The 22,787-nt window shown below is 42.3% G+C and overlaps 2 protein-coding genes across 2 annotated transcripts in view; both read left to right on the top strand.

The window, feature by feature from the left end:
* Positions 1–245: 245 nt before the first annotated feature.
* rpia (ribose 5-phosphate isomerase A (ribose 5-phosphate epimerase)) lies at positions 246–7,666 on the top strand. Its single transcript, XM_018685518.2, has 9 exons — positions 246–466; positions 1,311–1,371; positions 1,732–1,787; positions 2,148–2,207; positions 2,422–2,486; positions 2,570–2,638; positions 3,199–3,340; positions 4,901–5,000; positions 5,133–7,666. Exons 1-9 carry the CDS (start codon positions 410–412, stop codon positions 5,228–5,230), a joined length of 708 nt encoding a protein of 235 aa, XP_018541034.1. The 5' UTR covers positions 246–409; the 3' UTR covers positions 5,231–7,666.
* Positions 7,667–9,037: 1,371 nt separating this feature from the next.
* The window catches only part of eif2ak3 (eukaryotic translation initiation factor 2-alpha kinase 3), a 31,198-nt gene continuing 17,448 nt past the window's right edge, over positions 9,038–22,787 (top strand). Inside the window, exons 1-2 of the mRNA XM_018685516.2 lie at positions 9,038–9,563; positions 20,262–20,391. Of these exons, the coding sequence (XP_018541032.1) occupies positions 9,256–9,563; positions 20,262–20,391 (438 nt within the window). The 5' untranslated portion in view covers positions 9,038–9,255. The remainder of the gene's footprint in view (positions 9,564–20,261; positions 20,392–22,787) is intronic.

Below are 22,787 nucleotides of genomic sequence, written 5' to 3'. Positions count from 1 at the left end.
ATGTGTGTAAAACAGGTGAGCATTTCTGCAGCTTCTCCAGTGTCCTTGTGGCGTCGCTGCTGCGCTGTACCTGCGCAGAACACCGCAGATCTCCAACTCATGTGAAAGCAGACAGGGCAGGTGGTCAGCTGTCCAACAAGAGAGAAAAAACAAACACAGAGTTTAAACAGCCGCAGCTCTCACAGCTTCCTCTCACCGCTCCTGAGTTCCGGACCAGGGGAAACCTGTCAGTGTGTGTCCGGTGTTGTGGGCCTGTCTCTGTGTCTTGTGGGCCGGGTCATGAGACTTCAGGGGTGGGTCTCCTTCAGTAAACTCGCAGCTGGATCTCTCTCTTCAGCATCCTGGAGGCTGGCGGCGGCTCTCAGCAGCCAGAAACACGTGTGTGTGCTCAGTCAGTGCGCCTGCTAACATGGCAGAGGAGGCGAAGAAACTGGCCGCGTACGCCGCCGTAGACAACCACGTCCAGGTACAGTGGACAGCTCGGTGTCGCTGTTAGCTAATTTATCCAGCTACATCTACTAACAAGCTGCTAGCTTACAGTTTGATTAAAATACAGCCATGTGTTGTCTTTGGCTTCATGGTGCAAGCTAGCAAAGTTAGCTCGAGTACCAACACTTACAGGGGAACGTAACGTTAGCCTAGCTTGTTAATTATTACCGTTATCTAACTTGCACACTTTTGGAGGGAATTAGCTCCGTGTTATGCATGCTTGTCCCGGGACAGTGGGCTAACTTTGCCCGGCATTAAGGACTAAATATACTGACTGTATGTTACAGCTTGTGTTAGCTGCTAGCAGGACGGTCAGGGCAGTTATAAAAACAGATAAGCTAACATGTGATTCGTGATGTAAACTTTCTGCTGGAAAGACGAAAGTGGAGCTGACACAGCTTTTCACTACTGCTGTAATACACTGTGAAATTAATACTAATGAGGCAATATGTCCTTTAGAGGCCAAATATTAATATGTGACACTGGAGGAGTTTATTAGCCTTTTCCAGGTGTTTTAATTTAGACATTTAACCTCACACATCCTCAGGAGCAGCTCAGAGAATGAGAAGATATGGACACAATCATGAATATCTTTACAGTCTGAAACACAGGATACATTTCAATTCAGCTTCACTAAACATTTTTCATTATAAATGGCAAAATAATTCCAGCGTGACTACTTTCATGCCAAGTTTCTAGACTGTCCAGCTGCTGATTTTAACGTAAATGTCAGTTTAGTGCAGGTTTTTGCTCCCAGCCATTTTAGGAGCCGCTGTGAAAATGTAGCACAGATGTATGAATATCTTCTCTGTCTCTTGCAGAACAACCAGGTGGTTGGAGTGGGCAGCGGGTCAACCATTGTCTATGCAGTGGACAGATTAGGTGAGTGAACCCACTGTCAGCCTGGAGTTTCGGCCTCAGAGATTACACTTCTGATTTTTGTTAGTTTTTAGATGCTAACTTGTTCACAGTAAGCAGAGTCAACTCACAGAGCCTTCGATGGTGTTGGTGTGTTTGCGTTGTGGATTTTTTTTTTGCACACAGAGCAGAGGACTGTGGTTGAAGTCAAAGGGTAGTGCGTGTAGTTTCATTGTCTGTAGTGCACATTTTTTCTGCTTTTACACCTTGTGAACACAAGTGAATTGTTCAATAATATTAAAGCGGGTTCTCTGGGTTTTTATTGCCTGTGCACATGCACTCATTCTCCTTCTGTTTTCACGTTATGTTTGTTGTTTGTTGCAGCGGAGAGAGTTCGTCAGGAGAAACTCAACATTGTGTGTGTGCCTACCTCCTTCCAGGTCAGTCTGACTAATAAACCAGCATGATCCATTGTTATGTTCACCCAAATGGTTTGATCATGTATACCAAGTATTTGGCAACTGCTTGCAATTTTGTGGCTTTAAATGCAATTTATTGCCTCACAACATCTTTTTTCTCTTGTAACTGACATGTTCACAGACACATTACAAGTGACTTGCAAGAGAAGGAATAGTAAATATTACATTTCTGACATAAATTAAATGTACCTTCTCAAAAATAAAATGAATAAAAGTAAACACGAAAAATTGTATCACAGCTTTTCCTTGGCTTTCCGTCTCTCTCCTGCTGTTTTTGTGGTCGTCACATTTTCTCCCATCTCTCCGCTCTCCCTCCCACAGGCTCGTCAGCTGATTCTGCAGCATGGCCTCACGCTGTCGGATCTGGACAGGCACCCAGAGGTATGATGAGCTCGCTGCAAATGAATCTGAAAGCCGTGGAAATGAGAAGGGGCCACAATATGTTGGTGCTCAAACCCTGTCAGCTCGAATTGGAGCTTTGTGAAAATTCTGGCTGTGCAACTGCAGGAAAAACATGAATGGTGGAGCTGTTAGTTGTGTCTGTGCTTTGTTTTCTGCTGGTTTATGATGTTATCTTTACATTCCTACCACACAGCTGGATGTGGCGATTGATGGAGCAGATGAAGTGGACTCAGACCTGACACTAATCAAAGGTGGAGGGTGAGTACAGCTCAGTGCAGACAGCAGAACTTCACACATATCTTCTGACATCTGTCTCACACCTTTTCCCTCCTGTCTCACAGCGGCTGCCTGACTCAGGAGAAGATTGTAGCCGGCTGTGCTAAACATTTCATCGTCATTGCCGACTACAGGTTTGTATTTGCTAGTTTACCTTGAGAAGAAGAATTAATGGAGAAAGTATGGCAAGATTTTTGCCAGCTCAAAAGAAATAAGTGGATTTATTTGTATCAGCAGGTTGAGAGGTTGCTGTTTTCTGGCTTGTAGGCTTTAATTGCATCTTTGTATTGGACTGCATTAGTGAAGCCTTGAAAAAGCAAAACAAGAATTTTGTGTTTGTCTGGTGTTTTTCAGCATTAATTGATTTTTTAAAAAAAGGAAATAACAAAGAAAAAGATTAAAAGTGTTTGTGAATGATACATGATACAGAGAAGTCGCTCAGAACCACAGGAAATAATTTGGACTTTGGGTGACTTGCTGAATGATGTTACCTTGCCTTTTCACACAGCTAAAAACCACATCACCCACTCTGCATTTCTCCTCTGCTTCTCACGTTTTTGTGACATTCTCAAGGATGTCTTTTTGTTTGTTTTTTGTAAGGAACCTGTCGTTTAATCTGCATCTGTGTGAGGGGTGTGTGTGCGTCTAGACTTGGTTCTTATTCACTGTTTTGTATTCTGTTTTCTCCTCTCAGGAAGGACTCCAAGGCTCTGGGCCAGCAGTGGAAAAAGGGAGTTCCTATTGAAGTGATCCCCATGGCGTACGTTCCTGTGTCCAGGGCGATAGCCAGATGCTTTGGAGGGGAGGCCAATTTACGGATGGCTGTCAGTAAAGCAGTAAGTGAGGACCGGCTCGACCTCTGTGTCCACCACTTCTCTAATTTTGCTTTCTTCATGGCAGCTTTCTTCTTGCTACAGCAACAATTTCACAGTTCTTGTTTTTTACTCATGGCTTTGCTTTGTGTTGCTCCGGGGCATATTTCAGGTTCTTTGTTTTCGTACAGGACTGTCAGAGTTCACAGGTTTCTTTTCCAGGGCCCATGTACAGTATTTGCATGAGTGATGCCTGTTCTGTCACAGTGAGCTCTGATAAACCTCCACATCCTTGCAGGAAATATGTCACACAAGTAGCCACCGGTCTCCGCACTAATACTGCAAGTGTGGACAATGGGACAGACTCGATGCAGGATTTAAGATACGTCTTAAGATGTAGGGAATGTAATCAACAAACAAACATTATTTTGTTGTTTGTTTACAAGAAAACTCCACAGGGAATCTTTAAGGAAAGGCTTACGACAACAGTGAAACAGGGAAATTTGCAGTGAGAACATCAGCACATGTTGTGTGTCTGCCTCATTAACAGTCTGTGGAGTAAAGCTTTAACAGTTTATCCTTCCTACTCAGCTCTTTTAAATGAACAACATCCAGCAAGAGACGGGAGAGTCTGATTGTTGGCTGTTTCTGTTTTTATTGTTGGTTTTGACTGTTGAGCCTGAAAACAGTTTGTGCACTAATGATTGGACAGGTCCTGCTTTGTTTATCCAGGAGGCCTTGATGATTACAGACATGCTGTTATTTCATCACACTCGGTTGCAGTTCTATTACAATATAATAATTACGAAGTGAAATTTACTAATACAGAATTAACCCCTCGCATTGTCCTCTGCGTCAAAGTGACCCGGTGGCCAACAATGTGCCTTTGTGTGTGTGTGTGTGTGTGTGTGTGTGTGTGTGTGTGTGTGTGTGTGTGTAGTAGGATTTGTTGTTGTGCATGACATTCGTGATTCTGAAGTGGTTAAAAAAAGCAGGAAAAAAGTATACGGAATACAAAGGGATCAGTAGCTGGAATTCTCTAAATGACAGCTAGTGATCTGGCCTTTGAAACAGTCTGCTTGGAAGACTCCCTAAATCCGGTCTTCTCTTATCTTTGTTTATGAGTTTTGGGAGCTCCCTACTTTACTTTGTTGTTGGCTCCCTGCCATCTTGCCTCCATTCCTCGCAGGTCATTCTGACTGAACGTATCCACATTCCTGTCTTGGCTACTGGCTGCGTCCATCTCCCACTTCCACATTGCTTTTTTAAATGGAAAGCTGTTGTCACCCAGATTTTTGTTTCCAAAGTATTTACTAAAACTGTTTCTAGATTTATTGTAACCACTCGGTTGTTATCCTGACTGGAACCTGTTTTCAATCAGGCCAAACACTTTTGTGCAGCACAGTTACAGTCATACTGTAATCACTGGTCTTTGGGTAATTGACCAGTTATCATAACATTTTAGTTGTGTGATGAATGTCCATTTGATAGTAAGTATTACTTTGCTGGTCTGGCTGTTAGATAAACTCTTACAGGAACATGTGAATGATTTTGGGGTCTGAGTTGTGTCTGTCTGACTCTCAGGGTCCTGTGGTCACTGACAACAGCAACTTCATCCTGGACTGGAAGTTTGAGCAGGCTCAGAACTGGAAAGAAGTCAACACTGCAATCAAGATGATTCCAGGTGAGAAGCTGACAGACGACAGCTCTGGGTTTATAAAGTCAAGTGCAGCTGAGTTTGGGTGACAGTGTATGTTATGCTGCCAACACTTCATCATCCAACAAACCCCTCAGTGTCTCTCTGTGTTCTCCTCAGGCGTGGTGGAGACAGGGCTTTTCGTAGGCATGGCTGAGCGAGCCTACTTTGGGATGGAGGATGGAAGCGTGCAGGTCCGGGATCCTCCAGTCAACTGAAGAGTCTGCCACAGTCACTGTCGTCCCTCTCCTCAAAATGACCTCACTTCTCCCGCAAGTGCCGTGTTCACGATTAAAGCCCGGTGTCAGACTGGGTTTGGACCTCCAGCAGAACTGGACAAAACTGTAGCAGGGAAGTTTTCACACATCATCTCAAAACCAGATACAAATTCAGGATCTCTTGATTTTTCTCATCGTGCAGGTGGTGCTTCTGATTCTGTGAGATTTAAAGTGCCTGATGAGTAAAATCAAGTACATCTGATTCTCTTATTTTCAGTCCGTGTTGTTGCTCAGTTTGGCTGCCTGGTTACACTGGGAATGGCGGCTCTACCTGTAATTAGTGGGTTTGACTGAATGTCTGCAGTGTTATAGTTTTCAACCAGTGTAGTGAATCAGTGCAGAATGAAACTTAAGGTGTGCCTTGAGATTATATTTTAAGTCCTATTAAAGAAATGATGCCATTAAAGTTAGATCTGAAAACCTCATCATCATCCATCAGGCTATTATCATTTGCCAGGCTGCTGCACATAAAAGTCCACCAGTCGACTGAAAGCTCAAGGCATTGTAAGCAGTAAAAAAGCTGATATGCCCTGAAGTCAGTTTAATTAAACCACAGAAAGGGCGGCTAATGTGAACTGTATAGCGTGACAGTAGAAGTTATACTTTTTTCACAAAATTAATTTCTCTAATTAATATGCTACTTAAAACAGCAAGAAACTCCAAAACTTAACGAGATCATTGATAATATAGGGAAACCCTGTGGTGCAGGTGTGAAGCTGCCATTGTTGTGACAGTGACAGTGTCAGAGCTGTAATAAGTACAACGTATGTATCACTGGCACAGAAGTGGAGATGTGTCAACACAGGGGAAAAAAGGTGAAAAAACAAAATTTCCATGTTATCTGCTCTGTCGCCTTGCATGTCATACAGCAGTGCTGTGAGTCATTTTGTGACAAAGTGATACATTTTCATCATCTCAGCCCTTCAGCTACGTTCGCTAAACAAATTTACACATTCCATACCCGACGTTGTCCTTGTTAAAGTGACAGCTGTATAGATTAGACAGGTATCTGCGCATTTCTCAGTGTTAATCTGCAAACAACTCCATTCTGTCACAAGAGATTCCTTCACTGTTGGTACACTCACTGTGAGCACAGGTTTAAGGTGTTAATTCCACTGGGCAGCTGGGTACCTAGTCAAGTTACAGCAGTCTAAAAAGTCTGTTCAAATCTAGTTTGAACAGACAGTTTGAGAAATCTTTGTGACTTCCTCTTAATTTCAACAGGGGTTCCTGTAATTACACTAGTCGGGTCAGCAGGGTTGAAGTCCACAGCCTAACTGTTGAAAAACAAACCACTGACTCTGTGTACTTTCATGCATGTACCTTCTTCCACTGTGTGTGTTCTTTTTTTGTGCCTGTAAGTCACAGCTTCTGTCTGGTCACAGGAGGTCTTGTCATAAACTTTGATCTAAATGAACATTTTCAGGTAGAAATGATTGGCAGTTATGCTATAAAAGTTTCATGTTTAATGGTGAACTGTGTAGCTCAAATGTGAACCAATACAACCACAAGTACATTTTATGTGCCTTGGCACACCAAAGCAACAGTACGTCCTCTTTGTTTGAGGAAGGAAAATTCACTGGTGATGTAGCTGGTCATGAGAAATGTTTCTAAAAGCTGCAGTTTTTAGAAAGACCATCCAATATATAAATTATCAAAAATGCAGAATCATTTTGAAGCTTGGTTTAATTTGTGTTCAGCTCTGTATAGTGCAGCTTTGAATATGGAGATGTGCAGCGTGCAGCAACTTTACTTGGTACTTGGAGTTTGTTTCCAAAACAGTGCTACATCCCTCAAAAAGTAATCAGACGCTCAGCAAAGATTCAGAGAGTTTGTCTTTCTTTACCCTTAGGACAAGTTACTTTAACTGTCCAGACTGACCATCATTTATTTGAAAACTAACTTTTTTTTTTGCAGATGATTGACATCTTTCAGTTTGAAATGCAGCTCATCACGTTGCTCTTGGCTCACAATGCCTTACTCACTGGTTTATTTTTGTATGTTTGTGTTTTTGTATGTACAACTCTGAGACTCAGGAGAACATCAAGACTTAATACAAGCAAAGAAATGCAGTTGGCTGGCACATTTGTCTACAGGCCATGGTTACTGGGTATGAGCAATCTGATTCTATTCTAGCCTAATGCCGTTCCCATAAATCATGAGGAAGTGGCTGAATTTTAACCCTGACTGGCCTGTAGACCAATGAAAAGTTGAAGAATATGTGGCCCAGTTTGGGTACAATACAGAGTGTGCACCATGATGGATATTTTTGTACCAGCATATCCTTTAATCCTTCCTTTACCAATTGACTGTGATAATGATTTTTGCTGTGAAGGTACTATTTTCTTTGTCAGCCAATACAGGACCAAAATGATACCAGTATGCTTCCTTGTTTTATTTCTGATGATTCATTTGTGTCATTCGTTCGTAACATGATGTGACAGAGCACAAACTTCTACTGGAGCAGAAACAATAAGTAATTCATCAGAAAATAAATTACCAACACATTTCATAAATATGGTTTGTTGTTTTTAAGGCAAAATGTGCCAAAGTATTCACTGGATGTGGTTGTGATTATTTGCTTACTTAGTCTTTATATCGTTGAGTTTGGGCTGTCCGTCAGACAAAACAAGCACTTAAACTTTGGGAATATAAAATTTTCCTTTAATTTGTAGACATTCATCACCAATTACTCAGCAGATTAATTGATTAATGCCCTTTAAAACATCTAAAGAGGTAAATAAGAAAATGCATTGTTTAAAAATGTTGATGAACCAAGCATGTTCAAGAATATTCTGTGTTTTCATGCCAAAGACGACGGGAAATAGATTTTCCAACCGAAGATTACACTTGATTGTGTCGTTCTTCTTTATGGCCACATGGGGGCGCTAAAAACGCATGCCGCTCAATTCTCCTGCAACGTGCTTACTGCCAGCACAGCAATCTGGGTTCACAATGACCTCATATACTACCTAAAATCATCATAAAATATTTAAAGAATATATCATATAATATTGACCAACTGTATTACTACAAATGCTTCATGTGACACATTTAAAGTAACTGTCATGTATATATACATAACTGAGCAACTTGAAAGGTTTGTGGCTGGTATACATTTTTACATGGATTAACTTTAAATAATAATAATAATAATGTTTTCAGGGTAGTTTACTGTCATTATGTCATTGCCCTTCCTTCTGTTTATCCGAAAGTGAAAAAACATAACTCGTGATCAGGAACAGGAACCGTACAGCCAGCCACGTTGATGCTTTCATGTCGGCTGTCTTGACAACTACTCATGAATGATAGCTGTCATAGCGAATCTAGTGCGTGCACTTAGTCAGTGAGGACGCAACTCGACCAATAGCGTTGCAGCTTATCGGTATTGTCTCTCCTATTGGACGGACGACGACACATCCTACCAATCATATATCCGCCACAGGATTCGCCATCGGGGATTTTTTTGCGTCACCTTTTGCTCCCGTTGTGTGGCAGCTGCCAATGCGCCTGCGTCGTTTTGACAGGCAGCGGATTAGCCAATAAGGTGTACTGTTTGGGAGGCTGGCACGTTCTGAGACCGCCTCTTTGAGTGACAGTTGTCTGATGCAATCGTATTCTGCTTAGTATGCGAGTATGTGTGATTGACAGAAAAGCGTCCAATGAGAGACGGTTACATACATTTTTAACGAATTTAGGGGTTTTACCATCCAATCCTCGTGTAGAAACAAGGCGGGACTTAGCGTTACCAAGGCAAGTCTGAGTCAAGTATAAAGGGAATAACATGGTGTCCCAGTGGCTGTTTATGTTTACTTAAAGAACAGATTTGAAAGGGCGTTTTGAAGACACCACGGAGTTTTCTTTGAAGTCACACTGTTTTTTGCACTTTTTTAGTTTTTTATGTTAAGATTTACAAGGCCAGTGGCATGTAAATCTCATATTTCACTAATGTGCCAGTCTTACAAATGGAAAGGGGGCTTCACTTTGGAAACGTGAGCATTTCCCTGGTGCTCCTGCTGTTGCTGAAAGCGCTCATCGGATTCGGGACTTCGCAAGCTCAGGGCTCCGCCATCGGGAGGGAGCCGCAGTCCGCCACCCGGAGTGCAGGTTCGACCTCGGAAGAAGATGGTGCAAGAGTCATGGAGCGGGGCTTGGAGAACATAGGCGCCCCGGTCATTGGAGCAGACGTTACCGTGGAGGACGACGACAACGGGTCGGCCGGGGAGGCCGATGAATCATATGGAGAAAGTAACGGAAACTTCCAACCGACCAGGTAATTAGTTTTTAAAATATGTCAGGTAGCGTACAGCTATCCGCTAGACACCCATTATCGGACACTTTCAGTTTTACACGCCTATTCAGCACCTGCAAAATCTCTTATCACCCCCAAAACGGCGATTTTTACAGAATGAAAGCATGAACAACTCAATTCAATTAAATATAACTACCGAAAACATCGCATTAACCGATTGTGTAGCTAGCTAACGCGCCGTCTTGTGGTTTGACGCAGGCTGAGTATTCCTCCGCCTCAGCGCCGCACTCAAAACTTCTTGTGGACTCCTGGGTCTTATTTTAACGTGTATTTCCCCAGATCATCCACCCCATATTCTTCATATATTGTCCTGAAAGAAATGTTAAGCGGTGCCGCGAACTGTCAGAGCCCAAAATAGGAAAAATACGGCACTGACAAGCGAGTTTGACTTGGTGTCCGATAATGGGCGCAGACTTGTAATCAAAGTTTGGATGGAAATTGAGTGAGAAGTAGACACAGGGAAATCACCTCGGTATATGCGATTACCTAGTGCTAGCGTCTGTTCTAGTTATTATTTGTGGTTATTTTGCACGTAAGCCATCATATGTTGCTAAAAGTCCTTAGAAGGAAGACTACACAGTTCCCTCTGTTTGGCATGTCAGGGCAAAACACGCTTCATTTTATCGACTATAAAGTTTGTGAGTCCTGCGCTGTGACCGAAGGCAGCGATTGATTTCAAAGTTTTCACAGTGAAACTGACACATGTCATGAACTGACATGCTGATGGAAGACGTAGTGATAACATATGTGTGCAGTAACTGTGGAAATACAGGTTATGATCCTGTTCTGTCACTCAGCATTTGCGCTCTGACTGCGGTCATGGGTTCAGTTGAGACCACAAGTACCAAATTTCTGCTTAACACAAGTGTGATTTGGTGTGATGGGTAGGACTGGAGGCTTTGTTTCCGACAGTTTTCCAATTCAGTCGTTGTTTTGCAATGTGGAGTCAACTTGCTACTTTCCATGTGTTATCATAGAAAAATTACACTTTATGGGTGGAACATTCCTTATCACCTCACAACAGAGATACCATCTTCTCATGACCCACAGTTTATCTTCCTCTGTCAGAGGACGGGCTGCCTATGAGCGGAGACAAATAAAGTCTGTTTATGTAATTTACCAATTTATTTTGAATTTTTCAGAAGAAGGAAGTGAAAATGATTGTGATCATTTAAAGTTGTGACAAAGTGGCTCTGTTGAGCAAGGATAAGATTTCACAGTCAAGCACATGTTGTGATGCTGCCTCAGCTTTGGGATCTGTTGTTATTTGACAAAATAGAAGTTGCTTTGTAGGGTTGTTTTGCATTAGATAAACTTTATTGCACCGGTGAGGGAATTTGTCTTCTACACAAACTGGAAGCAGTTGTTATAAATGAAAAGCAAGCATTTGGTGCATGCTCTGCGCATGTATCTAGAATACAGTTGAAACACGACAAGTAGCGTTTACATTTTCTGACATATTATCATGCAAAGGCATGTCACTCTGCTGAGAAAATCCTCAGGATCCTGGTGCTCAAAAGTTTACTGCATTACACTGATCACCCTGTTAGACCTGCTGCTGCTGCCCAAAGTGAGATGCAGTTTTTGGCGCAGTGGGTAGGGCATTGATTTTGTCTTCCTTGGTAAACAGTAGGTTTGACGCCCACCTTAGATGTTTGGCGCAGTGTGTTCTTCATGATGTTCCTTCTCTCTGCCATATTATTCCTTTTTTTACTAAGACCATTACATGTACTTTTGACTGTGATACAGTGTCTTGAATCATCCTTATTTCAGTGCCTTTCCTTGTTGAAGCATATCAGGTCCCTCGCTAAATTATTCTCTGTGTAGTCTTATAAACGTGCTGTCTGCTTTTCAAGGGGGAGTTGGATCAAAGTCAGTCATAAAATTGAAAACATTATTAGAGTCAAACCTTTTGAAGGTTTCTGGTGCCGCTTCTTATCAAGATACTAAAACTTGCTGCCATTGTGCCTGCTTGGTGGTAAAAATGCCATCAACCTGTTTAATCTTGAAGCTCATTTTAAAGCTTCCTGACAGCCCCCAAAGCATCATATATTAGTTATTTTTTATTTGGGATGCCATACACACCCAGCTTTATCACAACAGGGAGCTACTGAGCACACTGTGCCGTCAGCCCCACAAAGCTCAAATTGAGAGGAATAGGTGTGATTAGTTGTTGTATAAGTTTTTTTTCAAGAGTTGTGTGAGACAGAGAACAAGTGTTTTTAAACTGTGTTAGCAGATACAATCTATGTGTACAGACAGACCAAGAAATGGCTTACAAGTGCATCACCAAGGTCACAAACTTATCAGGATAAATGTGAAATAACTCTGGAGTAAGGACAACACATGGTGAAGGACTTGAAGAAGGAAAAGGCTCTTGCCTGTCATCTGCAGTACAGTATCAAGAAGAAATCGAAAGTAATTAGCAGAGCGGTTTGCTCTGATAAGAAGCAGGCTATTCCCCTGTCAGGCACCTCAGCTGCTGCAGGAAAACTCCTGAGCGTTCATCCTGCTGATGGTCACACCCTGCCACTGCTCGCTTTCTGTGCCTGCATCTATTACTATACAGTCTACCTGAGTCTGTCACTTTCTGCTGCATTTTCGCTTCCATTTTCACTGTGTCACAGTCTGCATCTCCTACTCTCTCTTAATTTCTCTCATTGTCCTTATAGACAGTCTGTCTGGCATCACTTATTGGCTTGGAGTCACCTTATATCGATCACGTTTTGGGTAATTTGCTTAGTTTACATTAGTATAAATATTTAAAGTGTTAATGATTCCTTTCTCTTTTTTGTTTTGGTTAATTATATTTTAAATACTCTTTGAATTATGGAGTCAGAAAAGGTCATGTTTTATTTGTCTAATTATGTAATTACCTAAATATTGTTTTATTTCTGCCACTTCTCAAAATGGCTGCCACACAGGGAAGGAGTCAGCACACAGTCGCAATAACAAACAGTCATACTGATATGTAGAAGTCAACAAGATAAAGAATTAACAAAGTCGCTTGTGAGGCTGAATGAACAGGTGAATTATTCATTAAAAAGCCTGTGTAAAACCACAACAAAGATGTATAAAGGATGATACAGATTTTGCTGGAATAAGATAATAATAAACTTGAGGTGGGTTTTCTGTTTTTCTAGTGTCAAAACACTGTCAGACCTGCGATCACACTCAGCCTGTCTCCCCATGTCTATTTTGTTGAAGTCTGTCTCATTTATTCTCTTTGTCTCTCGCTCCTGTATTAAATCCCTCGCTCATCCTACACCTTCTCCTTCCCATATGCTCTCCTTTACATTCACACGTACACATCCGCTTTTTAATGTCGTCCCTTGAGCATATACTCTACTCCACGCTCTGTTTCCATCCATCTGTCAAGAGAATTGTCGTTGAACTTTAGAAATGTCACAAGCAATGAAACATGATTTAGGTGTGTTTCCCTTTAAAATGGACCAATTTAAACAAAAAAGACTTCTTAAATGTCAGAAAACACATTTACATCGAAGGAAAACTGAACTGTCAAGGATCAGTTCATTTTGAGCAAGTTGTTGTTCTGTATCACCTCAGCACATGGTAGCACTGCAAACAAAAACATTGTGGTTTTGATTTTAATTGTCATTTAAAAAAGTAATGACTGTGGACTTTTACTTAAAATAGAACAAATAGAGCTGTGACTAAGTGTGAAACAGTGATCTTGAATACCTTTTGGGAAGTAATCGTCTCTACATCCAGGATTAATTAGGTCAGCCTTTTGAAAACATATCTCCACTTCCTTTTGTGACCTTACACGGCTGCTGTTCGCCAACTTAAACAGACCAGGTCTTGTGATAACAAGCGCTACCCTGTGACAATAATAATGTTAACACACCCCTCATCACTTTGGTTAAAAGAAACAACTTAGATTTATGTATATGTTTAAAGATTATGACCTTGTTCATGACAGATGACAACTTGTTCCACTATTGAAGGGTCCTGGTGACTTTAGTGCTTTGTGGTCAGCATTGTAACTGTCACAGCCTGGATCTGATTTTTAAGTGAATGGACCTCTAGTAAAAGCCTTTTATTTTCCTCTCAATTTGATTTTGGAGTGGAACACTTCAAACACAGATTCTTGAAAACATTTCATGTGGACAGCTTGAAAACCAGTCTATGCTCAGATGTCAACATTTTTTTTTTGTTTCTGTCAGTTGCAGTTGTTTTTTTCTTTATTTTTTTTCCCCTATTTTTTTTCCAGTTCCCTCCTCCACCCCGTATCCTGTAATCTATAAATATTCTAGATGTTAGCTTTGATCCGATTCACTTTGTGACATGAGCTGCTGTCATGTCAGCTGATGGCTGTCACCTCACTTTTAACTCTGCCATCTATACGTTAGAAACTTTGCTCTGGGGACTTGATGTTTACATCTGTCTCAGAGCGTGTGCGTATTTGTGTGTGCGTGCGTGCGTGTGAATCATGCATGTGACGGCGCTGCCAGGTTTGATGTCTCCGCCAGCGAGTGCTCCGCCAGGGCCTTCGGCACCTTAGGGAGCACTTGGAGGTGAGAGGAGAGAGGACAGGAGCTTTGTTTGAACCTGCTACCCCCACCGCCACCCACTCCCGAGCCCTGAGCATCACCACCCCCCACCCCCACCACCCTCCTCAGGGCCCTGTAGGGGCAACAGCTCTTCTGGGCCGCCGTGCTCGCCGGCTGGCTCCCACCAGCCTACTGCTTAGCAACAGCCAATCGGCCAGGCTGGGCAACTTGTTGGCCAATTGCGACGGAGAGACGGGCTAGTGCTCAGAATTTGAGTTGGCCGCATGGGTCTGGCTATAGTTAGGTAAAGGAGGAGGAGGAGATTTTTTTTTTCCTTTTTTTTTGGGAGGGGAGAGATCATTTCCTTGTTGTTTTTTTTCCCCCTTACTTTGTTTCAGTAGTCTGCTCTCTGTAACCAGGGAGATGTTGTGGGTTTTATTAATAGAAACTGTCCCCAAAATAACAGGTCAAGATGAAGTTGATTGAACTCCCTCTGGGAAGTTTTAATTGAGCACTTAAAACCTAGTTCTTTAAACTCAGTCGGTGTACAGTAAATGTTTTGCATAGAGAGGTCTGAATGTAAAACTCTAGTTACCAAACTCAGTGTCACTTCAAACAAGCTTATATAATCTCTTTTAACCTTTTTTATCTGCGTTGTCTTTCCCTTATGTAACCATGTTTTTATCCATGTCTGGTGCTTTTTTTGGTCTCATTTAACTATTTCTTATTTTGTCACTCTCTGTGATAATATGTTATTATTTAGCATAAACAAGTTGCCTAAAATTCACAAGCAGTTTCTGAGGTTGGGATGAGATGACCTTAGTGACTCTCTCTGCACTAACAAATGCTGTCTGGGCTATGGAAGAATTTATGACTCATTTGGCAAGATGTTTGCAGGTTGTTTCATAACCATGTGTAGTGACAGAAATAGTAAGCAGTTCTTCACAAACATGACTGTTAAACAGTACTGGTTTTGAATATGATTATCAGTAGGTGTGAATTTATTAGGTCGGTGGCTATTTTGGTAAGTCGGCAGGACCCATCCTGCAGCACTGCAGTATGGGTGGGGCAGAGGCAAAAAGGTGGGATACTCTGAGAGAGAGAAAGGGAGGGAGGGGAGGTTGAAAACAAGGAGTTAGCTGGTAGTTAGTAGGACCATGCTGTCTTGTTTTCACTCTGGATGGTTCCTCACTGCTTAGCAACAACGAATCAGATCCTTGGATCAGAGCTGCGGTCCAGCCAATCAGCCGTCAGGAGTGTGGCGCCATAGAGTTTGGATTTTACCACATGTGAGATGATGCAGGTTGGAGAGGAGAGCGCACTTACGCAGGAGAGAGAGGGTGATGGCAACAGTTTCAAACGATCTGAGTGTTTTCTATGCAGTTTTTTTAAACCCCACCTTTTGCTCTCTGCTGCGGTGGTCTGCTGCAGTGACCCCGATGGGTGTGAGGTTGATGCTAAAGCAGACCTGCATATTGCAGGTCTGTCATCTCAAGTCCACATCAGTCCACCATCAGCTGCTGTGACAAAAACATAAAAAATTTCACTTGTTTATTTAACAGGTTCAGAGGACAGTTATATAAACCTTCAACTCACATTACGCTGGGTTTAAGAGTTATGTCAGCTGTTGTTGTTGATGTCTATTCAGGCTTACTAGCAAATTACAGCCATGTCAGTCACCCGTGTCACACCCTACAGGTGGAGTTTTAGCTTAGACATTCAATCTAGTCCTTTTGTGTGTGTGTTTTTTTTTTTAATATAAAGCATTGTCAGTGACATGGGAGCACATTGATGTTTGCCAAACAAAAAGACTCTGGTTGCATGCTGTGTTGTGCTAACTGCCCGAGTACTTAAGCCTTAAAATATCCTGCATTGAATTATTGGATTGCCACAATTGAAAGGCTTAAAGGGCTCTTTTAAAACTTGTTTAGTATTATCCTTCAAGCCTTGAAGTATTTATTCTCACTGTAACCAGGTCACTGTTACTGGTATTGTTTTGCTTTTCACATTTTTGTGATAAAACTGGGCTTAAGTCTATTTCTGATTTTGAGTAAATATTTTGAAAATAACATTTAAAACCTTACCCACTTTGTGTCATTTCTGTGGCATTATTTCTCAAATGTGCACTGTGTAAGGGAATGCACTTGACTCTATTTTTCCTCCTGCTAGTGCAGCTGGTGGTGCTGGGTGCGGCCGGCTCAGAGCTGCATCTATAACTTTCTCCCCACGTGCTCCCCATGCTCTCATATTTTTGTTCTGCCTCTCTGTGGCTGCACGGCAGGCTGAGTGGCAGCTGCGCGGCAGCAGAACTCCACACTCCAGCGTGCATCCAGGCTGCTCGCTGTTGCATGGTTACAGCCAGCTCTGCCCTACCATAGGCTCAGTGTCTGCAGAGCTGCCCGCCCATTGGCCAAACGAGGAGAAAAACAGTGCTTCCAATTGGCTGCTCGGAAGTGGCATGCTGTTGCAATTGGTCCAGCTCAGCGGCTCACGCTCCTTGGAGACTTGGCCTGTGTAAACATCCTGGTTGTTTCTTTCAATGGAGTGTGTTTACCAGCAGCTCGGTTTTGCCGGTGTGTGCAGACTGAGGCTGAGAGTCTCTGAGGAGCAAAGAGTCTGGTGAGAGCAAGGCTAATTGGCTCCCTGCTCCGCCATACGCTTTGTGATTGAAGAAGCACTCGGCTCTATTATGACACTTTGACAGCATTATAGGCGAGGACACTAACAGCCCTCAGTCTGTTGGCAGCCTCACTATTCTCCCCATTTCTTTCTCTTCATTCTCTATTCCAACGTCTTCTTCAGCCTCTCCGCTGCCTGCATCTGTCACAGTCGGCAGCAGCAGCCCCACAGGCTACATGTTATCCCTTTGGTGACGAGCAGAGCAGCGGTGTCTCGGGGCTCAGACATGGAAAATAAATTGCCTCGAGTTCTAAATGATACAGTAGGGCTGTTTGTTTTGTTTGAGTTGTTTTTATTGTTCAGTTTAGTAATATTTTTGTTGTTACTCCCCCTTCCCCTCCTCTGCTGCTCGTTTTCTCCATTACCATCATGATACCTAAGTTGTACAGTCAAGTGTGTCCCCCCCAACCCCCAACCCCAACCCCCCCACGCTCGCTCTGCTCCTCCTTATCCTTTATCTGGAGTACAAAGAGTCCACAAAAGCCTTTGATCTCCCTCTCAGAATGAAATTCCTCTATCTCTTGCTCACCCTCTTTCCATCTCTGAAGTTGAACTCAATGCTCTCAGTGACTTCTTCTTCACTTCTACATTCACAGCATGACTCGGAGGGGGCGGGGCCGGCCGAGTGAAGGCCGCCAAAGCTTCCACCCTCTCAGAGAGCCGCCTGCTTAGCAACAACCAATCAGCCTAATATTTTTGGCAGGGTCTCGCAGCCAATCGAGAGGGTGAGAGCGGGCTTTAGCACTCTGTTTTTATTGGTGGCTGAGAGGAAAAACAATGTTTTTCTTAGTACTCTACACTTCAGTGCTAGTGGCGAGGCTGATAATGCTAAGAGCAGATTTGGGGAGATAATCTTGGCTTTGATGGGGCTGAAAGACACATGGCTCATTACTGTTTAGTGATCCTATTTGCATTTTTATGCAAACTTCCAGCGCTAGTTGAGCTGAAACAGCTAGCTGATCCATAGCAGCAAGTGTAACTCCCTTTGAGTATGAGCATGGTGAAACATAAGAGAAACCTTCCTAAAATTGACTTGCACCGTCTGAGACAATCCATTTCCTAGTTGTCCTAAGGCTTAAACATCCTTTAACATGCTCCTTCCCCTTCATGAGGGAAGAGTGTTCGATAGGTGAAATCAATAAGGGATTACAGCTAGTCAGTAGCAATTCACCTGCTCAATCTAACTGATGGATAGTGCGGTTGATGCTAAAATCAAATACACTCAGCTTAGTTGACAGCTGTCACAGTGCACATAAGTAAAGATGATGGATGATATTGGGGCCAAGTTTTCTTTATTTCCTCATTTTTCATTCTTTTTAGTCCAAGCCGAGAAAGTGAACAAGTGTAACACTTTCTCTTCCCTCAGCAACTGCTGTCTAGTTGCCCTCGAGGGAGGCAGTTAAAACCCCATATGCCCCAGTGGCCGGCAGAGGGAAGCTGCTTGGGTCCCAGCTGTGTGGATGTAAGACAGTGGGTGCTCAGAGACAGCATGTGTGCTCAGCTAGACCCTCGCTGGTTAAATAAAGCTAAAAGCCCCGTTGACAGCATCTCCTCTAGACAGATACAAATCAATAGTCAGGAGGTGGCCTCTGCCAGAGCTCAGGACATGATTGACAAGCAATGCGGCAGAAGCCCTGAGAGTAAGGCGAAGGGTGGGGCCGGGTGTCTTGATTCATTCAAGTCAGTGAGACTGTTTTTAGCCTGGAGTTACTAGACGAAAGAGGGAAGAAATGTTAACAAATCTTGCTGTGTGGGCACATAAAGGGGAATAAAACTCATTTGGGGATTTTGCACTTTGGCTCTGGAGGAGAAAAAACCCTTGAGCAAGTTAACGTTTAGGTAGAGCTACAGAAATAATTGGGATGAAGAAAAAAACAGAAATTTAAAAATCCATCACCACAGTAATTTCTGAATCTTTTCTCAGAGGTAAAGCGCACTGGTGCTGTGAGAAATCCATAGCCCATTCATCATCTAAGGGAAACCACTGTCACCTCCTGCATCTTATTTCCCCCCATCTTATTTTTAGCTGCTCACTATTTCTCGGCCAATGGTGCCTCTGAATGAAGTATGTGGAAAATGTGTCCACTTAATTCTGCTGCAACAGTATTCAGTATTAAAATATCTTTTGTCTTTCTTTTACTGTACCGATTTTTGTGGAATCAGAGTAAGTTTTGGAAATTTCACTATATCCACCAAACCTAAGACATGGTTTCATCTGTGTGATAAAACTTTTTTCTCTCTGAAAGTGAAATTACACAAGTCTCTGAAGGGTTTGTTTGTTTTCTCAGCAGTGCTGATACAGTATCTCTGAGCTGTCATCGTTTGGCAGTTAAGGCAGTGTTTGTGAACACTAATTTTCTGCCAATGTTGGTGAATCCAGAAGAAAGCCAAGACTAATCAGAAATGTCACTGGATGAATCCATGGACTCTGAATAAAAGACAGTCTTTGTTGACACATAAAACATTTGTTTGAGGTTTTACATGTAAATTAGCCTAATTTTATGGCAGTGATAACAGTTTTATGCCTGAGAGACGTAACCATGTCAAATCCCCTCGTGTACTCTTAACAGTCTCTGTTACCATCTGTTTCAGAGCAGTATCAGTGTGCTCTTCTCATACCTGAGGTGCAACAGACTATTAAGCCTTTGCTGAAAAGAGTGGATAGCAGTGAAGTTCACATTTACAAAATGAGGACATAAGAAAAGCAAGTCATTTTCAATACTTGCTGATATGAAATCAACCTCATCTGCAGGACTATGTGGTTACTTTAATTTGATTTTGACCCCGATAGAAGTTTATTCACCTCCTGCTCTTTCGGCAGAGTTTACAGTACTTGTAGCCCTTGTCACTTCATCCAGCATTTTAGTCATATTTAATGTTTTTTCCATTTTGTCTTGTCTGTGCAAATTGCAGTATAAATGAACACGGTGCATCTTTAATGGTTTCCTCTTTTGGTCCACTGACAACTCAAAATTTATGGTCTCACATGTTCATTCTGTGTTTTTATGGGAATAAATCACCCTTTATGGTGATGTCTGGTCAGGTTTTAATAATCCTCAGGCCTGGATCTTTAATCAAAATGCCACCCAGACCAGCTGACAGGATGAGGTTTGTCATGGCACAGGTGTGCTCTCGGCTGCAGTTGAAGGTCACCCTGATTGCTAAACAAGGGCAGACTAGAGAGGGAAAGACAACATCTGCACCACCACAGTTCTTTGCCCTTTATTGTCTTGCCTGTGATGGCATTAGACTGAACCCCCCACTGGGAAGATTGCGTCTTAGGACAACACTGGTGTAAATTAGTTGCTGAGACACATTGCTGCCTTCACACATGCAAGGCAGTCTTGTCAACATTGGTGGCCACAGGACTGAAACAAGTGTAGCCCTGCTAGTATGTAAAGCTGCAATAAATGTCTTCAAATCCTTATTTGGAGAGTGTGTTGAAATCTTTGTGTTCTACCCACAGGTCTCTTGTAATCATCAGTACCCTGGATGGGCGGATCTCTGCTCTGGATCCTCACAACCAGGGCAGGAAGCAATGGGATCTAGATGTCGGCTCAGGGTGCCTGGTGTCCTCCAGCCTCAGCAAACCTGAGGTAGACAGATACCTGTTTTTTCTTTTGGTTTTCAAGTATTTGAAAACCTACCATATGTTAAACAAGCACAGACCTAGAGGAATGTTAATGCAACTAAAATTTAGATTTATTGCCCTCTCTGTCTACCCTAACAAATCAAGATGCTAGCTCTTGTATACAAATGAAAAAAAAAGTGATCTTGATCAGTAAACTAAGGCCATAATCAACCTTGACTACACCAACCTCATCTGGTCACCCTCAGCCATTTCAACAGGTTAAACGGGCATTGTTCAGCTGATTAATATCTACTAGAGGATGAAAAAGTCAATTTCCACAGGCTTGACGTGTCAGTTGGAGGTTGAGGATAGAGTCTCGTCTCCGTCTTTTTCTCAAAACAAACACTGTCCCTCCAGGCTTTCTTTCTGTAGACTGTAAGACCAATAATTGAACTCAGTGCACTTTGAACAGTCAACCAAGGGTTGCTGTTGCTTACATTCATCTCATGTACACACATACAGAATACATACCAGACGTATTGTACACCCCCACATAAATCTGAGAGTAGCTGTTTCGCCTGGAGGATTAGCCTCTTTGTTGACTGTAGTGGTTTACACATACAAGCACAGCAAGACCCTCTTCTGTACATGTATACAGAGGCTTAAACCGCCCACACCGACATGCTGAAAGTGAAGTGTAGCCCAGAGCGAGACCAGAGCGCTGCTCTACGAAATACATACTAGAGACGTGCTCATGGTTTACTTTGATGTGGACTCGCTCTGTGTGAGAGTTTTGCCTCAGGGAAAAAGCCTCTGATACTAACAAGGGTCTGGGTGGTTGCTGAGATCAGTGTAATGTTAGTCTGCTGGAGATGGTAAGAACTCTACAAGTATAATGAACTCTTTGGCTCTGTCATATAAGTACATTTCTGCTTTATTAGTATGGCACAACAATGAAAAAGCAATCTGAAACCACGTCACTAAGTCTATATCTTTTGACAGGTGGGGTTTTCCAGAAAAAAAAAACCTGCCTCACAGTTGTAATGTATTTTTCCCACAGAAGTAGATTGATTGATTGGAACTGGTTGGTGGTGGGCAGCACAGATAAAAAGCCAACCCACACTGTTTGACTGACAGCTCAAAAGCATTGAGCGCTTAGCTCTAAAGAAAAGAGTATTAAAAATGTGAATAAAACAAAAGCGCAAAATAAGCTGTTTAAATGGATCTTCTGTGAACCAAATATAGCAAGATTTGTGGTTACTCACTGTAGAAGAATCTCAATCAAGTATTTAAAAACCTCCCATATTAGTGGGTGAAGTGGTTCTCAAGTATCTGCCATTAAGCCTGAAAAGTCTAGGTTTTCATCCCAGCCAAACACTACAGCAGCTGAGTTCACTGATTAGCAAACCTACAATTAGAAGGAGGGAACTAATCACTAAAATCAGCTGCTGCAAAGTGGATTTGGAATCTAAAAAACCTTCAGACTTGTTCTGCTCAGTGCCATGTGTTTGGGAACTGCTGAGGTTGAGATTTATAAAATCTGAATTCATGAAGCTTTTTTTTTAGGGTCCTCAGAGGTTATAATGTGGAGAACCCCTGAAGGTTCCTCAAAGCACTTGTAGTTTTCCTAGTAGAGACTGTGTAAGAGGAGTATAGCTTCAGTGCTGGCTGCATCAGAATGTACATTTGACCTTGAATATTAACTTGCGCTGCACTGTGCTGAATTACAAGATATTTCACTTGTTACATGAAATCGGCAGAGAGTTAGTGTTTAATTATACATTTCATGAAAGTCAGTATTTCTCAAGTGAAATTCACCCATTATAATACTACTATAGTGAGTCTTGAATTTAAAATTTAAGAAATTTAGATAAATTTTAAAGACATCAAGTCAAAATTTCAAAAATCTCATTAAATCTTCCCTGTCTTTATTTTGATATAAGTAACAGAGGTTGTCTTGCTTTAATGTAATGAAGTAAGTGAAAGTGTAATAGATGCAACAGTACATGATAACCATATCAAAGTGTTTCTATTTCAGTTCTTTCCACAGCTGCTTTATTGTCTCATAGGTCACTACATCTTTTTCCTCGTCTCTACATCTGTGTTGAATGTGTTGACTTCACATAAAGTGTCAAGAAAATCATAGACACGCACACATGTAACATCCTCCTGTCATCCTCCGATGTGTTCATGTTGTGACGGAGGAAGCTGACTGTGTGTGTGTGTGTGTGTGTGTGGTGTGTGTGTGTGTGTGTGTGTGTGTGTTGGACTCCCTGTGTGTTTTCACCTGTTGGCTTCCATTTGGCTGACAGAGCGGAACGAGGAGAGATGCCTGTCAGCTCTGAACCCAGTGACTCGCTGTGACGTCATTTGTTATGATTCCTGGAGTGTGTGCATGTGTATGTGTCTTGTATGTTTGTG

This window comes from Lates calcarifer, linkage group LG19, assembly GCF_001640805.2.
Source record: "Lates calcarifer isolate ASB-BC8 linkage group LG19, TLL_Latcal_v3, whole genome shotgun sequence".
NCBI lineage: Eukaryota > Metazoa > Chordata > Actinopteri > Centropomidae > Lates > Lates calcarifer.
This window is presented reverse-complemented; position numbering and strand designations above follow the sequence as displayed.

What these genes read in the sequence shown, in the direction of transcription:
- rpia (XM_018685518.2), top strand. Translation starts at nt 410, where the DNA reads ATGGCAGAGGAGGCGAAGAAACTGGCCGCGTACGCCGCCGTAGACAAC. An exon ending in GTGTGCCTACCTCCTTCCAG is followed by an intron (nt 1,788 to 2,147) that starts GTCAGTCTGACT and finishes TCCCTCCCACAG; the next exon opens with GCTCGTCAGCTGATTCTGCA. An exon ending in ACACTAATCAAAGGTGGAGG is followed by an intron (nt 2,487 to 2,569) that starts GTGAGTACAGCT and finishes CCTGTCTCACAG; the next exon opens with CGGCTGCCTGACTCAGGAGA.